This window comes from Salmo salar, chromosome ssa01, assembly GCF_905237065.1.
Source record: "Salmo salar chromosome ssa01, Ssal_v3.1, whole genome shotgun sequence".
In the NCBI taxonomy this organism is placed as follows: Eukaryota; Metazoa; Chordata; class Actinopteri; order Salmoniformes; family Salmonidae; genus Salmo; species Salmo salar.
In genome coordinates, this window is record NC_059442.1 from 127,350,799 (window position 1) to 127,367,147 (window position 16,349).

Below are 16,349 nucleotides of genomic sequence, written 5' to 3' on the forward strand. Positions count from 1 at the left end.
GTGGATTTAGACACTTTTGTACCTGTTTCCTCCAGCATCTTCACAAGGTCCTTTGCTGTTGTTCTGGGATTGATTTGCAGTTTTCGCACCAAAGTACGTTTATCTCTAGGAGACAGAACGCGTCTCCATCCTGAGCGGTATGATGGCTGCGTGGTCCCATGGTGTTCTTACTTGCGTACTACTGTTTGTACAGATGAACGTGGTACCTTCAGACGTTTGGAAATTGCTCCCAAGGATGAACCAGACTTGTGGACATCTACAATTTTTTTTCTGAGGTCTTGGCTGATTTCATTTGATTTCCCCGTGATGTCAAGCAAAGAGGCACTAAGTTTAAAGGTAGGACTTGAAATACATCCACAGGTACACCTCCAATTGACTCGAATGATGTCAATTAGCCTATCAGAAGCATCTAAAGCCATGACATCATTTTCTGGAATTTTCCAAGCTGTTTAAAGGCACAGTCAACTTAGTGTATGTAAACTTCCGACTTCAACTGTATGGTTGAATTGCACTGCCAGTGTTGTTCTTCTCAGGCCATTTTGAAATTATATATATATAAAAATGGTATATGATCACACTGGTAATAGATCATTTGTTGTATTACTTGTGAGGCACATCTAAGTGAGCATAATATTATGCCCAGGACGTGAGCAGAGCAACAGGCCCAACCCCCACCGTTACACCCGCCCAATCCCCAACCTGTGACCTAAGAGGTATGTATCAGATGCTCAATATGCTCTGTTCACACCTACTGTGACGGTCTGGGCCCAAACCACACAAAAACAACACTCAATATTAAAAAAGACACAAGCCACTAATAATAACAACGCAGGCTTATCGGAACACTGCTTTACTCAGTCATTGAAGTGTGAGTGGAAGTATGGAGAAGGTGCATTTTATGGCGTATAAAAGTGTTGAAAAGTGTTGACAGTGCTGAATAACAACAAAAACATGAACGTACTCATAAAAACAGCATCTCTTTGCTGTATTCGCTGAGTCTCTCGCTTGTCATGATTTAAAAAGTTTTGAAATCTCACAATATCAACTTTGCTGTGCATTCAAGGTTTCTTTCTACAGTCAACGGCTTGAGGAAACTGTGCACACACGGTGATCTGAGCTATCGGATTGACTAGCACTCGGCCTATAGGTGCACTTGATTTGCTCTCTGGGGCCTGCCGGGTAGGCAGAGTTCTACCTTCAGAGCATGAAATGCACTTTCCTTCCCGGCACAAGGGCCGCTGAACAGCACAAAACAAATAGAAATAAATAGGAATGCAAGGCTTTATCGTTGTTTTTTTCACAGAAATGTTTAGTGATCGACTAGGAATGCCTTGCATCGACCGGTTGGTGACCACTGGTATAGTGTGTCCTGAGGAATAGACCTATACCTATCGCCGGGACCAGGGCTAGGTGGCTATAAAGCTGTCACTCTTTTATGTTCACTCTGGAGAAAGTACACTGTCCACCCACACACCAGACCACAGCGCTGAGGATGGACATTGGAGGCTTATGTAAAATATAAGCCTCAGCGCTGTAGTGGGAGAATGATTACATATCACAAGACAGGTGTATCTTCATGTCTTCTTCATGTCCAAGCCAGGTCCGTCACAGAGGAGTAGAGGTGAAGGGAGGGCAGGACCCAGCTGGAATGGCACCCTATTTTCTTAATAGTGCACTACTTTTGACCCGGACCTAGGGCACTAAAAGGAAAAGGGTGTCATCTGGGCCAAATCCTTAGTCCTTACACAAAGGTGTAGTTGAATTTATTCTTGTTGTCTCGGCTGCAAGGCATATGAATTAACAGGTTATGTATTAACGGGGGGAGGGCTTAGCTTCCCCAGTGATTTTACCCACACACCGCTACTGACTATTAGTATAAGTGAAGTTACCTGAAGGATTTTTGCTGTAATCTTCATGAGCATGATAGCAAGGCAAAGTATTGCAGTCAGTGAATGTTCCTTAGTATGGCTGTTCTCTAATAATAAACGTGTTTGAACCCAATCACGTGAGTGACAGCCTTGCAGCTGCTGTCTGCTTGTCTCAACTCTGTGTCTGCGTGGTATTGTAAAGAGAGTTAAGACTGGCAGACTGACAGATTCAGGATAAAGAGTTTTTTAATCATCCTCCCTTTGATCGTAGCCTTCTCTGATTACATTTATCTTGGCTGTGGTCAACCTTAGTGCTACAGTATGCTGTTATTGTAAAGTACAAATTATTGTTTTCATATAATTTCAAAGATGAAGATTGTTTGTTTGGTGAGCTGAGCATGATTTATCCATGGATGTGGATAGCTATTGTCAGCTATTGTTAACTATTGTCTTGCTGCATTGTTTAACTGGATAATTTTGGTGGAAGCTGAAGTTAGGAGGTGTCACAAGGATGCCAGGTGTGTTTTCTGAAGGCTACAGCGATGAGGATCAAACACCTCTCTCTTTGTGTTTGTTAGCGCGTCAGTATACACACACACACACACATACAGTTTGTTAGCGCAGTAGCAGAGCTTCAGCTTGCCATTTGATGGCTTCCAGAGAGGAAAGGGAGAGAGGGGGGAGAGAGAGAGAGAGGGAGACAGAGAGACTGCTGGGAGAGGTATCTGACTGAGCAGCAGTAAATGAGAAGTTAGAGGAGAGCTAGCGAACATTCCTGTCTATTAGTGCCAGTAACAACAACATCAGAGAGAGAGAGAGAGCTCTGTTTGCTTGCTCACAGTTAGACACTCTGATTATGCTTCTGTAGTCTAGTGCAGCTATCCTCCTGTGTGCGTGTGCGTGTGCTTGTGCGCGTAACTGCTGCAAAGCAAATGACCTCTGAAACAAAGCAGGGTTCCACTACAGATTGGAGAATTGGGGCTTGATAATGCCCCATTACAGGCTGCAACTATCATAACCTCTCAATGATTGGATAGTTTTGCTCTGGAGAGCCAGATCTTGCTTTTGTGTAATAGCAGTCAATGACAGTTCACAGATCACACTACAAGGCAGTTTGCAGGCCCATTAGTACATTATTTAATGCTCACTCACCACTATTTCTGCAGAGCCATCCTGTGCTCATGTAACAGTATTACTTCTGTCCCTCTCCTCGCCCCAACCTGGGCTTGAAACAGGGACCCTCTGCACACATTGACAACAGTCACCCTATAAGCATCATTACTTATCACTCCACAAAAGCCACAGTCTTTGCAAAGCAAGGGAAACAACTACAGTACTTCAAGGTCTCAGAGTGAGTAATGTCACCGATTTAAACGCTACTAGCGCACACCGCTAACTAGCTAGCTAGCGTTTCACACTGGTCACACTCACATGCTGCAAAGAAAGGTACTGGTCACTCAGTTTTTTTTTCTTCAAAAGACTGGCACACAAATCGTCTTCAAAAGCCATAGACGGGACTAAAGTTGATTATCCATGTTTTTGATTGACTTGACTTTTGTGAACTTTTTCCCTTTGGAGAGCATAGGTCATTCACAAACTTCCTCCATCGGTTCCATATTCAGGCGTATTTTGTTAGAAATTAACTTTCGGCATTTTGTAGATGCACCAGTAGATGTGCAGAGTATCTTTTGGGGCCAATATGAAATATGAAAAACAAGGTCTAGTAAGTACATTTTATTATTTGGGACATTTCTTTCCCCGTGGAGGTTGGTTATGCATGTATTTCACTCTACAGAAGCTTCTAGCTGCTCTGCTTCCTGTGGCAGTCAGTGCACATGTTATAGGATGTGTCCGGAATGGCACTCTCTTCCCTATATAGTGCACTACTTTTGACTAGAGCCTATAGGGAATAGGGTGCCATTTGAGATGCAAATACAGCTAACCACATTGTGCTAGCTGGCCACAAGCATAATCTGGCTCTCCCTCTCTCTGTCTGGCCAATTAATTCCCTGCCAGATGAACAAGCTAATTTACTGAAGCACCCCTGAGAAGTCACTACATTCAGTTAACAAAGGGGTCTTCAAACATTTTTTGCCCAGGGACCCCCATCCAGGTAAATCAGCGACCCTGTATTTTTTTTTTTTTTAAGTACAAGACATCTTATCACCAGGTGAATGATAATGGCAAGGAGAATTAATCAACATTTGGTAGATAGTTTTTCATAATTTTTACCTCCCTATTTAATAACTGGAAGAGGAAGTGTTAACTCTAACATAGCCTATTAGCTAGAAATGTAACTCCTAACACATTTTTGTTAATAACTTTAGCTGGATAAACAAAGGTTAGCTGTCACACCCTGATCTGTTTCACCTGTCCTTGTTATTGTCTCCACCCCCTCCAGGTATCGCTTGTTTTCCCCAGTGTATTTATCCCTGTATTTCCTGTCTATCTGTGACAGTTCGTCTTGTATGTCCAAGTCAACCAGCGTTCTTTTCCGTTCTCCTGCTTTTGCTATTTCTCCTTTTTCTAGTCCTCCTGGTTTTGACCCTTGCCTGTTTCTGGACTCTGTATCCGCCTGCCTGACCATTCTGCCTGCCTTGACCTCGAGCCTGCCTGCCACTCTGTACCTCCTGGAATCTGATCTGGTTTTGACCTTTTGCCTGTCCACGACCATTCTCTTGCCTACCCCTTTGGATTAATAAACATCTAAGACTCCAACCATCTGCCTCCTGTGTCTGCATCTGGGTCTCGCCTTGAGTTATGATAGTTAGCCATGTGTTGGGAAATGTATGTCCAAGTCAAGAAAGCTTAACAGCAGCCAGCGGCACTTGCAGCGATTGGCACTCACGGGTGCTTTTTCAAAGCCTATGTCAAGTACTCCAGTGAGTGTATTTAGCTCCAATTAGGGTAATTTGCTCAATATTAGGAGTTGAGAAATAAAATCATTAGAAGATATTCTCCTCCTTTCTACTGTTGGTGTGTATACTGAACAAAAATATAAACTTACAGTTCATATAAGAAAATCAATCAATTGAAATACATTTATTAGGCCCTAATCTATGGATTTCACAAGACTGGGAATACAGATGTGCATATGTTGGTCACAGATACCTTTAAAAAAAAGGTAGAGGTGTGGATCAGAAAACCACTAAGTATCTGGTGTGACCACCATTTGCCTCATGCAACGCGACACATGTCCTTCGCATAGAGTTGATGAAGCTGTTAATTGTGGCCTGTGGAATGTTGTCCCACTCCTCTTCAATGGCTATGTGAAGTTGCTGGATATTCACGGGACCTGGAACACACTGTCGTACACGTCGATCCAGAGTATCCCAAACATTCTCAATGGGTGACACGTCTGGCGAGTATGCAGGCCATGGAAGAACTTCCATGGCTTTCAGCTTCCAGGAATTTGTCTACAGAGCCTTGCGAGATGGGGCCATAAAGGCGACGGATGAATGGCACAACAACGGGCCTCAGGATCTCGTCATGGTATCTCTGTGCAGTCAAATTGACATCGATAAAAGGCAATTGTTTGTTGTCCGTAGCTTATGCCTGCCCATACCATAACCTCACCGCCACCATAAGGCACTCTGTTTGACAACTTTGACATAAGCGAACTGCTTGCACACACAACGCCATACACGTGGTCTGCTGTTTTGAGGCCTGTTGAACATATTCTCTAAAACGACGTTGGAGGCGGCTTAAGGTAGAGGAATGAACAGAAAATTATCTGGCAACAGCTCTGGTGGACATTCTTGCAGTCAGCATACCAATTTCACCCTCCCTCAAAACTTGAAACATCTGTGGCATTGTGTTGTGTGACAGAACTGTACATTTTAGAGTGGCCTATTATTGTTCCCAGCACAAGGTGCACCTGTGTAATGATCATGCTGTTAATTGACTTCTTCGTATGCCACACCTCTCAGGTGGATGGATTATCTTGGCAAAGGATAAATGCTCACTAACAGGGATGTTAAAAAAAGTTGAAAAAAATAAGCTTTTTGTGTATTTGGAAAATGTATGGGATTTTTTATTTCAGCTCATGAAGCATGGGACAAGCACTTTACATGTTGCGTTTATATTTTTGGTCAGTGTAATTCAAATTCATTTTCTGTTGTTGCTAGCGATATTTATAAAAACATTTGTGGAAAAATGTACTTTAAGAGAAATAAAAATAATAATCGCGGACCCCCTGCAGTAGGGGTCAGCGGACTCCAGGTTGAATATCCCTGAGATAGCACATTAGGTTGGGTGTGTAGTTACCGTTCTGCTCTTCAATCTGTCTGGAGACTGAGACTATAGGCCCCATGGGTCAAAATAGAGTGGAACCAAGTTGTACAGAATAGAACGGAAAAACAGAGTACTGCGGTTTAGTTTGATTTGTTAGTGTTCCATGACATAGTTCCATTCCACAAACAAGCATTTTATTGGCCCTAATTAGGGTATATGTCTGCTGAATGCATCATGGTCTGAATTGTTTTACATATCCAAAATACATACAGTGAATATGACTGAACTCTTGGAGTCGTGGGGTTCAGTCCCGTGCCTTGCCCAGGGTATGGTTTCTTATCCATACTGTATTTATATTTGTTGCTTGTGAAGGTGATGCATCATCTTCATCAGTAGTCACTCTCCACTTCCATCATCTGGACTGTGGGCAGATTGTTATTTCAGCAAAATGTGAAATGGGACACAGTAGATGGACAGTAGCCTGTCTCACTCTGTCGGCTGGAGCTCCTGTCAAGGATCAGTCATTTATCAATACTGATTAAACACTTCTGGTGGGTTCTGAGGCCACTGACACTCCCTGAGAAGTACTCCTTTGAACGAGGTAATAACTGCATCCCAACTGGCACTCTGTTCCCTATACGACTTTTGACCAGCGCCCATAGCGCACTATATAGGGAATAGGCTGCCATATTGGGACGCACCCAATATCTAAGCTATAGTAGTATTATGTAGCGAAGCGTTATAGAGAATCCAGCTAATTATTACATATATTGTGTTTCTAAGACGAAACAAAACATTACCTTGGTATTGAAGTGTTGTTTTGGGATAGAGCTATCTGAAGGAATGAGGTGCAGTAGCTACAGTAAAGGCCTATTTTTGCGAAGGTGGCTCTAGCACAAGGAAAGGTGAGTTTTCCATCAAGGTTCAGTGGATGCGAACAACCAGATATTCAGCATTTACCTCCAATTTCTGCCTCCGCACAACGGACGTCTGTGAACGACTGATCACAGAGTCAGTCAGAGACGTGGGTACCGGCACTGAAATGCCAAACTCAGAACGCCGATAAATGGCTCTTGTGTTTTCAAACGCTCTGCTCTTTCTGTCAAGTAGTTTTCAACGAGAACTCTCATTAGTGATTATCAACTTAGCTTTTGCTCCTCTGCTCTGTTTTTGGAGTGCACTTTCCCATTTCCCACTCTAAAACACTATAATTGAAAAGCTTTTCACACTGAACACTCAACAAACAACCCTAATCCTGTCATTGAGAGACAGAGGATGTAGTTTGGTCATGAGGAGAGTATGTGTGCACTACTGATAAGAGGTTCGGCAAGCTGGTTTTTATAGCATTATCTAGTTGAAATGTCATCATCTAAAATGCTATTTGGAGAACAGCAAAAACAAGCAAAACTTACCTCAGCCATTATCACATTGGTTGCTGTAGCTTCACACCTCAATCAATCTACAAAAACGTAGACTATTAGCTGTACAATTAGCCGCTACACATTAACTCACATTAACTCAGCATCAGGTTTGAAAACTATCATTTAATAAGTACGTACATTAAGGTAAACAAATATGTTTGCTGTACAAAACTTTTTTTGTTGCCGTTTTATAGCTAATTTCCTGCGATTCTACATATTTGTGACCGACCGGCTCGAATCTGACTTATGTAACAACATTTGAAATGGTGTTTTTTACATTGGATAAAAGTAGAGACCCAGAGCTAGAAAATTGTATATCATACACTACAGTTGATAAACTTGTAACCCAACTTTTCAGAAAATGGCCCTTGAATATTTTGGTAGACCTACTGGAGAGCTCTTCTTTGTCTACACATTGTTCACACCCTCTTAAGCCTTAGCCCCACCCATCTCTTTAAGGATTCACATGTGAGGCCATGTGCTAAACAGAGTGAGTACAGTAGTGTACTAAACAACCAGTTTTCAAGACTAAAGATTGATGTATACTACGTCTATCGACATGTCTGTATAGAGTTGTTGCAGTGACATCATTGTCGTTATGAAGAAGTATAAACACATAAACAACAGATTACATAATATCAGCAGCCTGACGGTCCAAAATAGCATAACTGGTGTATTTGAACACCAATAAACTGTTTAAAAATGAATTTAGTATATGTCAATCTAGAAAACCACGCAACTAAAAGCAACTTTCTAAACAATGTTTTGGTTTGTTTCTAGCTTGTTAGCTAGCTAGCTAACGTTAAGTCCAAACACACCAAGACAGTTGTGACGAGGGCACGACAAAACCTATTCCCCCTCAGGAGACTGAAAAGATTTGGCATGGGTCCTCAGATCCTCAAAGGTTCTACAGCTGTATCGTCGAGAGCATCCTGGCGGGTTGCATCACTGCCTGGTATGGCAACTGCTCGGCCTCCGACCGCAAGGCACTACAGAGGGTAGTGCGTACGGCCCAGTACATCACTGGGGCCAAGCTTCCTGCCATCCAGGACCTTGTTATTTTACTGGTGCTCTTTAATTATTTGTTACTTTTATATCTTATTTTTTTAGGTATTTTTCTGAAAACTGCATTGTTGGTTAATAAGGGCTTGTAAGTAATCATTTCACTGTAAGGTTTTTACCTTACAGTACCTTTATTTTACCTTACAATACCTTTTGTATTCAGCGCATGTGACAAATACAATTTGATTTGATTTGACTCAGTTCCATTGATTCCATTCCACAATCAGCCCTTCCTCCTCTGGTGTATTTGCATGTGTATGTGCGTTTGCATGTGCCAGCCAGTTCACCCATGATTCAAGTCAGTATTCGATGTCCATCCATGTCTGAGGATGACGTGAGATGACATGGATACCGGCCACTAGGGGAAACAGTGAGCGCTGTTACTTTCAAGTAGGTTTCGGTTTTGCTACGCCACGCCGTTGTGGACGGGGATGGTGGATGTGCGTAAGCCTCTGCCTCTGATTCCAAAGTTTGCACGTGAATAATTAATATGTTGGATTCACGTCTCCTTCTCAACCAAATATCTGAGTTAAAGAAAAGGACTAAATCAAATCATACTTTAAATGCACTTTAAATAAAGTTTGATTAGATTTTGTCCTATTCTTTAACTTAGACATGAATCCAACATATATATCCTTAATTTGTAGGAAAAAATGGAATTTAAACCAGACTAAGTCAGTGGCACAAAAGACACATCTCCTTCAAATGTTGATATGTTGTAGCTTCGACAATCAAACACAATTCAATATCACTTTTGCAATATAGCAAATAATCTTTTAACTTGTCGACAAGTTAACAAATTATATGTTGGATTCAGGTCTCCAATTAAACCAAAAATAAAAATGAAATAATCGGGTTTATTTGTTTATTTGGATCCCCATTAGCTTTAGCAGAAGCAGTGGCTGCTCTTCCTGGGGTACACCAAAAACACAAAACATGACAAGTAACAAAACATTGATAGACGGATAGACAAGGACAGTCACACAAATATAAAATACAAATAATACAACTAAAAAATTATGTGTGTGTTTGTGTCTCTGTGTGTTTGTGTCCCTTCACAGTCCCCGCCGTTCCATGAGATGTAGTTTAATTCGTTTTTAAAGGTAAAGAGAAGCAGTTAATCGCCCGTCAATCCTCAACCAGGAAAGACTGGCATTCATGTTGTTGATGTTGTTCTGTATGTGCTGTAAAGGTCAGGGCGTGCTGCTTTGTTTTGATGCAGCTGCTTCTTTGCTAGGTCTTCCTTTGCTGCACTTGACCATATTACCGGACAGTAATCAAGATGGGACAAGACCAGAGACAGAGCCTGAACAACTAGTGCAGTTGTCAAAAACGCAGAACATCTTTTTATAACAGACATACCTCTCCCCATCTTCACAACAACTTTGTCAATATGACTTGACCATGATAATTGACCATCCAATGTTATACCTAGGAGTTTAACTCAAAGGTCACACCCTTTATGCACAACTCCAGGTTAAGCCAGTGGCTCAGATTAAACTATCCAAGCATTAGATACATATCCTTTAAATGCTGATATCTGGTTGTCAACCAAACACTATTTAATATTACTTATCTAATACAGTAAATAGCCTAAAGTTAAGGCTATCTTTCAAGCAAATGTAAAAGTTTTTATTCAACCTTAACATGAGAAACACATCCATGGCCACATGTTGAAGTTACTTTAAGTATACTGTATATGTCTTCTTATTCAGTATGTAAAAATGTAATAAATATGTAATAAATAAATGTATGCACTCTACTGTAAGTCGCTCTGGATAAGAGCGTCTGCTAAATTACTAAAATGTAAAATGTAAATGTTATGTAATCATAGAAAGTGTGCATGTTCGAGATAGCATGCAAAGTTCTCAGGTCTGTGGAGATCTTCACAATTGCTATAATAATCTGTACAGAATCTCGAACAACGTTGATCACTTGCACTATGTACTTTTAATGTAATCTCAACTGCAATACAGTTTTTTTTGTGCTATTAGATGAAGCACAATGATAACACATTTAGTTGTTGTATAAATCCAACATATCTGGCATTGTATTCCCATTTGAACTTGTGCTTTTAAATGGTTGAAAGTGCAGTGATAGCACATTTATATGAAAACTAAGGGCTCGATTCAATCCGTATCACCAAAGTTCAGCCTTATAGCGCGATTGAAATTTAAAAGCAACGTTCCCACATTCGTGGAGACCGCATTCATTGCAAACACTACATATGTCAGCTCAATCGGAAATTACCTTTACATTTCAAGCGCGCTATAGCGCAGAATTTTGGCAAATCGAGCCCTAAATCCAAATCAGACATTGTTTTCCCATTGGAATTTGCTTGTGCTTTTAGATCGTTGAAAGCATAGTGATAACACATTGAGAATTCAACAAACATCTGGCTGTCTTTTTGAGTGGGTGAATAAAGGTTGAAATCTCATTGACCAACATCTCAAACAAATAATACCCACATTTCCACATTGAAATGACGTGGTGTGACCAGTGAGACGGTATTCACGCACACATTTGTGAAGGTGTCGGAACATAACAATGTGATCTGCACGCTAGCGATTTGAGTTATTATTAGCATATTTGCATCCTGTGACATCACTTCAATGGTGTCATTGGTGCATAGTATTGCTGCTGACAGAGAGCAGTAACAGCGTGTTAAGTGGTGGTTGACATGGTGATCAAATTGTGATGTTTTAGACTACATCTCTGAATAATTTGGAAATACTGTACTAATAATAATGTTACTAATAGTTCAGAGATCACCTGTGATTGTAAAGCCTAACCCTGTCCTTTGTGTTTTCCTGTTTGCTTGACAGACAGCTGTGATGGCCCACTGGTGTCCAGCCTGCCCCAGTCCTCCTTCAGAACCTCATCACAGTTATCCAACAGCCATGGACCCGGCTTTGCCAAAGTCAACAGGAGAGATGGTGAGTACTGGACTTTTGACACATTTGCCTGATATGGACACTGTATTGATTGTAGGATTCCTTAGTATCTCCACTGTTATTTCGAGCCTGTATTCCGGCCGTACACAGTGGGCTGCTGTGTTGTGGTGCTCAGATGCTCATTGTGGAGAGGGAGAGAGAGGGTTGGATTCCCCACAGGACTGTGCATAGAGAACATCAAAGGCAGGTTTCGTTTCAGCAGCAGCAGTAGCGCAGGAACCAGATCCCTTTTTTTTCTTCGTTTTTTACTGAATTCCCTTGCTGGTGACTTCAGTTTGAGAAAGGAAGGAGAGAGAGAGACAGAGAGCTGCTGTTACCTCATCCCCAGCGGGTCGCCTACAGTAGGTAGATATTGGAATACTACATTACAAGCCCCAGTGCAAGGTCGCCCTTCTTTACCTTCGCAATGCATCTGAATTCATCCAGAAACAAATTCAAAAGGGGATTGGTTGGTTTGTTGGTTGGTTTGGATGCTGAATGCTGATAGAACGGTATCCTTGCATTGCTTAGAGGGGGAAATGCTATCACGGTGGTTCTTTGTATGAATGATTTAAAACTGGTAGGGTTAATCTATTTTGTGTTTTATCCAACCTTGAAAGCAGAAACTCACATGGGAATAGGAGGGATTTTTAGCAGCCATATTACAGGATCTGTGCACATGATTTTCTTCGACTGTGAGACCAAAGCAATCTCAGCTTGTTGGATGCTTCTTCCAAGCTGTCTTTGATGGCTGTAGCAGTAAGCACACTGTTGGTTTTTCACTATTCCCATCTGAGTTGATCTGAGTGAAGTGGATCAATAGGTGTCTAAAACTGTCTATGGTATTATCAGTTTGGTATACTGTATTTCTCTGTGTTTAACCATGATGAAGTTGTATCAGTCACGTTAACCGTTTTCTTTTTATATCAGATAATATATGCCCCAGAGCAAAGCTGGATGAAATTACTATATGTTGCTACACAATAAAACAGGTGGTTCTGTGCCAAATAAGGTTCTATAAGAGCTATGCTCATACAGTTTTAAATGGAACCTTTATGGTTCTTTAAAGAATTATAGATTTACATCTCTTGAACGCAATCAACTTGCCAGATTTAAAAATAACCTTACTGGGAAATCACACTTTGCAATAATCTGAGCACTGCGCCCAGAAAAATATGCTTTGCTATACAGACAAACGGCCATGTTGGAGAGATCTAAAATCGAAAATACTATGTAAATAATCCATTACCTTTGATTCTCTTCATCAGATGTCACTTCCAGGAATCCCAGGTCCATAACGAATGTAGTTTTGTTCAAAAAAGCTCATCATTTATATCCAAAAAGCTCCGTGTTGTTAGCACATGATCTAAGCCAGCCGGACTTCTCGTCATGAACGAGGGGAAAAAATATATTTACGTTCGTTCAAACATGTCAAACGTTGTATAGCATAAATCATTAGTGCCTTTTTTAACCAGAACATGAATAATATTCAAGGTGGACGAATGCATTCTCTTTTATAACGTATTGGAACGAGGGTACCCAACATGAACTCGCGCGCCAGAGTCTAATCGGCCATCACCGTTCCATGGCTCTTGTTCGGTCAGATCTCACAGTAAAAGACTCAAAACACTTTGTAAAGGCTGGTGACATCTAGTGGAAGCAATAGGAAGTGCCAAAACATTAATCAACCCCTGTGTTTTTTAATGGCATAGGCTTAAAGGTCATTCAACACATCAGGTATCCACTTCCTGTCAGAAAATGTCTCTGGGTTTTGCCTGCCAAATGAGTTCTGTTATACTCACAGACACCATTCAAACAGTTTTAGAAACTTTAGGGTGTTTTCTATCCATATATAATAAGTATATGCATATTCTAGTTACTGGGTAGGATTAGTAACCAGATTAAATTTTTATCCAGCCGTGAAAATACTGCCCCCTAGCCCCAACAAATTCTTATTTACAATGACGGCCTACCAAAAGGTCTACTGCGGTGACAGGGGCTGGGATTAACAAAAGAGACAACACAACACTACATAAAGAGAGACCTAAGATAACAACATAGCAAGGCAGCAACACATGACAACACAGCATGTTAGCAACACAACATGACAACAGCATGGTAGCAACACAACATGATAGCAGCACAAAACATGGTACAAACATTATTAGGCACAGACAACAGCACAAAGGGCAAGAAGGTAGAGACAACAATACATCACGCAAAGCAGCCACAACTGTCAGTAAGAGTGTCCATGATTGAGTCTTTGAATGAAGAGATTGATATAAAACTGTCCAGTTTGAGTGTTTGTTGCAGCTCGTTCCAGTTGCTAGCTGCAGCAAACTGAAAAGACGAGCAACCCAGGGATGTGTGTGCTTTGGGGATCTTTAACAGAATGTTAGTGGCAGAACGGATGTTGTATGTGGACGATGAGGGCTGCAGTAGATATCTCAGATGGGGGAGTGAGGCCTAAGAGGGTTTTATAAATAAGCATTAACCAGTGGGTCTTGCGACAGGTATACAGAGATGACCAGTTTACAGAGGAGTATAGAGTGCAGCGATGTGTCCTATAAGGAGCATTGGTGGCAAATCTGATGGCCGAATGGTAAAGGACATCTAGCCTCTCGAGAGCACCCTTACCTGCGATCTATAAATGATGTCTCTGTAATCTAGCATGGGTAGGATGGTCATCTGAATCAGGGTTAGTTTGGCAGCTAGGGTGAAAGAAGAGCGATTACGATAGAGAAAACCAAGTCTAGATTTAACTTTAGCCTGCAGCTTTGATATGTGCTGAGAGAAGGACAGTGTACCGTCTAGCCATACATAAGTCCTTTATGAGGTGACTACCTCAAGCTCTAAACTCTAAGAGGTAGTAATCACACCTGTGGGGAGAGGGGCATTCTTCTTACCAAACCACATGACCTTTGTTTTGGAGGTGTTCAGAATAAGGTTAAGGGTAGAGAAAGCTTGTTGGACACTAAGAAAGCTTTGTTGTAGACATTTAACACAAAATCCGAGGATTGACTATTTGGTTTATTAATACATTTAAGTTCATAATTTTGCACTCTCCTCAAACAATAGCATGGTATTCTTTCACTGTAATAGCTACTGTAAATTGGACAGTGCAGTTAGATTAACAAGAATTTAAGCTTTCTGCCCATATCAGATGTGTCTATGTCCTGGGAAATGTTCATTTTACTTACAACCTCAGGCTAATCACATTAGCTTAATCATCCCATGGGGGGGGGGATGCTGGACAGCGATCCTGTAGAGGTTTTAAGAACTATTAAAAAAAGGCTCTTCTGTGGTTACAACCCGTTTTGGTGCTGTTTAGAACCCTTAATGGTTCTTTATAGAACCTTAATGGATAATGGTTCTATAAAGAACCTTTCACAGTCTCAAAGGTTCTAGAAATAACTCGCTGGGTGTATTATGTTTCAGGTAAGTTCCAAGTGCAGATTGTGTAGAAGTAACAATGTTCATTGTAACAACTGGGGCAGGCAAACGACAGGTCAAGGCAGGCAGGGGTCGATAATCCAGAGTAGTGGGCCAAGGTACAGGACGGCAGACAGGCCCAGGGGTCAGGTCAGGCAGAGGTCGGCAATCCAGAGTAGGGTCAAAGGTACAGGACGGCAGTCAGAGTGGTCAGGCAGGCGGGTTCGGAGTCAGGACAGGCGAGGGTCCAAACCAGGAGGGTGAGAAAAGAGAGACTGGAAAAAGCAGGCGCTGGGACACAAACTGCTGGTAGGCTTGAACAAACAAGACGAACTGGCACAGACAGACAGAAAACAGGTATAAATAACCAGAGTATCAGTGGGGAAGATGGGCGACACCTGGAGGGGGGTGGAGACAAGCACAAGGACAGGTGAAACAGATCAGGGCGTGACAGGGTGAGCATTTCTCCCTTTCATGTAACCACATGGCAGTGGTTACATGGTTGTTTACTTGGTTGCCCCTCAACAACCACTCTTCTATTTGACCTTTGACCACTTTTTAGAGTCACACTCTGTTCTTTATGTGACTGGAGGAGGATCTAACATGGCATCACAAAGGATTGAAACAGTGATGTTAGTTACAAAATGCACTAGATGACAATAACCCAGTTGTTCTAAGAAGAAATCAATGAATCAATGAATGGATTCATCTAATTTACATCTCTGCCTGGAAAATGTAACACTCAGCATCCTCTAGCGTTTCTCAGAGGATATTCACATTACTGATTCAATTTGCTGACTAAATGAACAGTGGTAACTGTCAAAAGCTTCATAATTTTGCCCTCTGTTCAGTTCTACTGGTATACCATCTTCTCACCAGGCTTGTTTATTATTAAGAATGGTCTTTTGTGATCTGACAACTAAGTTGATTGAAATAGTGAATGAAATACTTCCATTCACCAGTTATAATCAGAGAATAGCAACATGAGAACAGTGGTGATAGGATTGCATACAGTATATAGTTTGTAAGGTCATTGTGTAAGAACATATCAAAATGGCCTATTGTCTGATCCATGCAAATTATATTGTTTGTCCTCAGACTGTCCTCAGAGTCGATTGGTTGGTTACCCTCTCTAGTCAATAATATAATATAAAAATACATTTCATTTAGCAGACGCTTGTATTCAAAGCGACTTCCTGTCATGCGTGCCTACATTTTACATAAGGGTGGTCCAGGAATCGAACACATGAGGTAGAGCCTCATGCTCTACCATCTGAGCTTCAAATTAGAATTAGAATGCTATTCAGGCCCTCCATTTTGCACTTTCACTTACACACACCAACCCACCAACTATTCTACACATGCTGTGATCAGATATGTGCCATGTCCATGCAATCCAA

At 41.4% G+C, this 16,349-nt stretch overlaps 1 protein-coding gene across 2 annotated transcripts in view; it reads left to right on the plus strand.

Annotated features, from left to right (window-relative positions):
• The window catches only part of LOC106561104 (contactin-associated protein-like 4), a 206,707-nt gene that overhangs the window by 15,298 nt on the left and 175,060 nt on the right, over nucleotides 1-16,349 (plus strand). For both annotated transcript variants that reach the window (XM_045688516.1, XM_045688526.1), the window contains exon 2: nucleotides 11,410-11,520. In XM_045688516.1, the coding sequence (XP_045544472.1) occupies nucleotides 11,410-11,520 (111 nt within the window). The remainder of the gene's footprint in view (nucleotides 1-11,409; nucleotides 11,521-16,349) is intronic.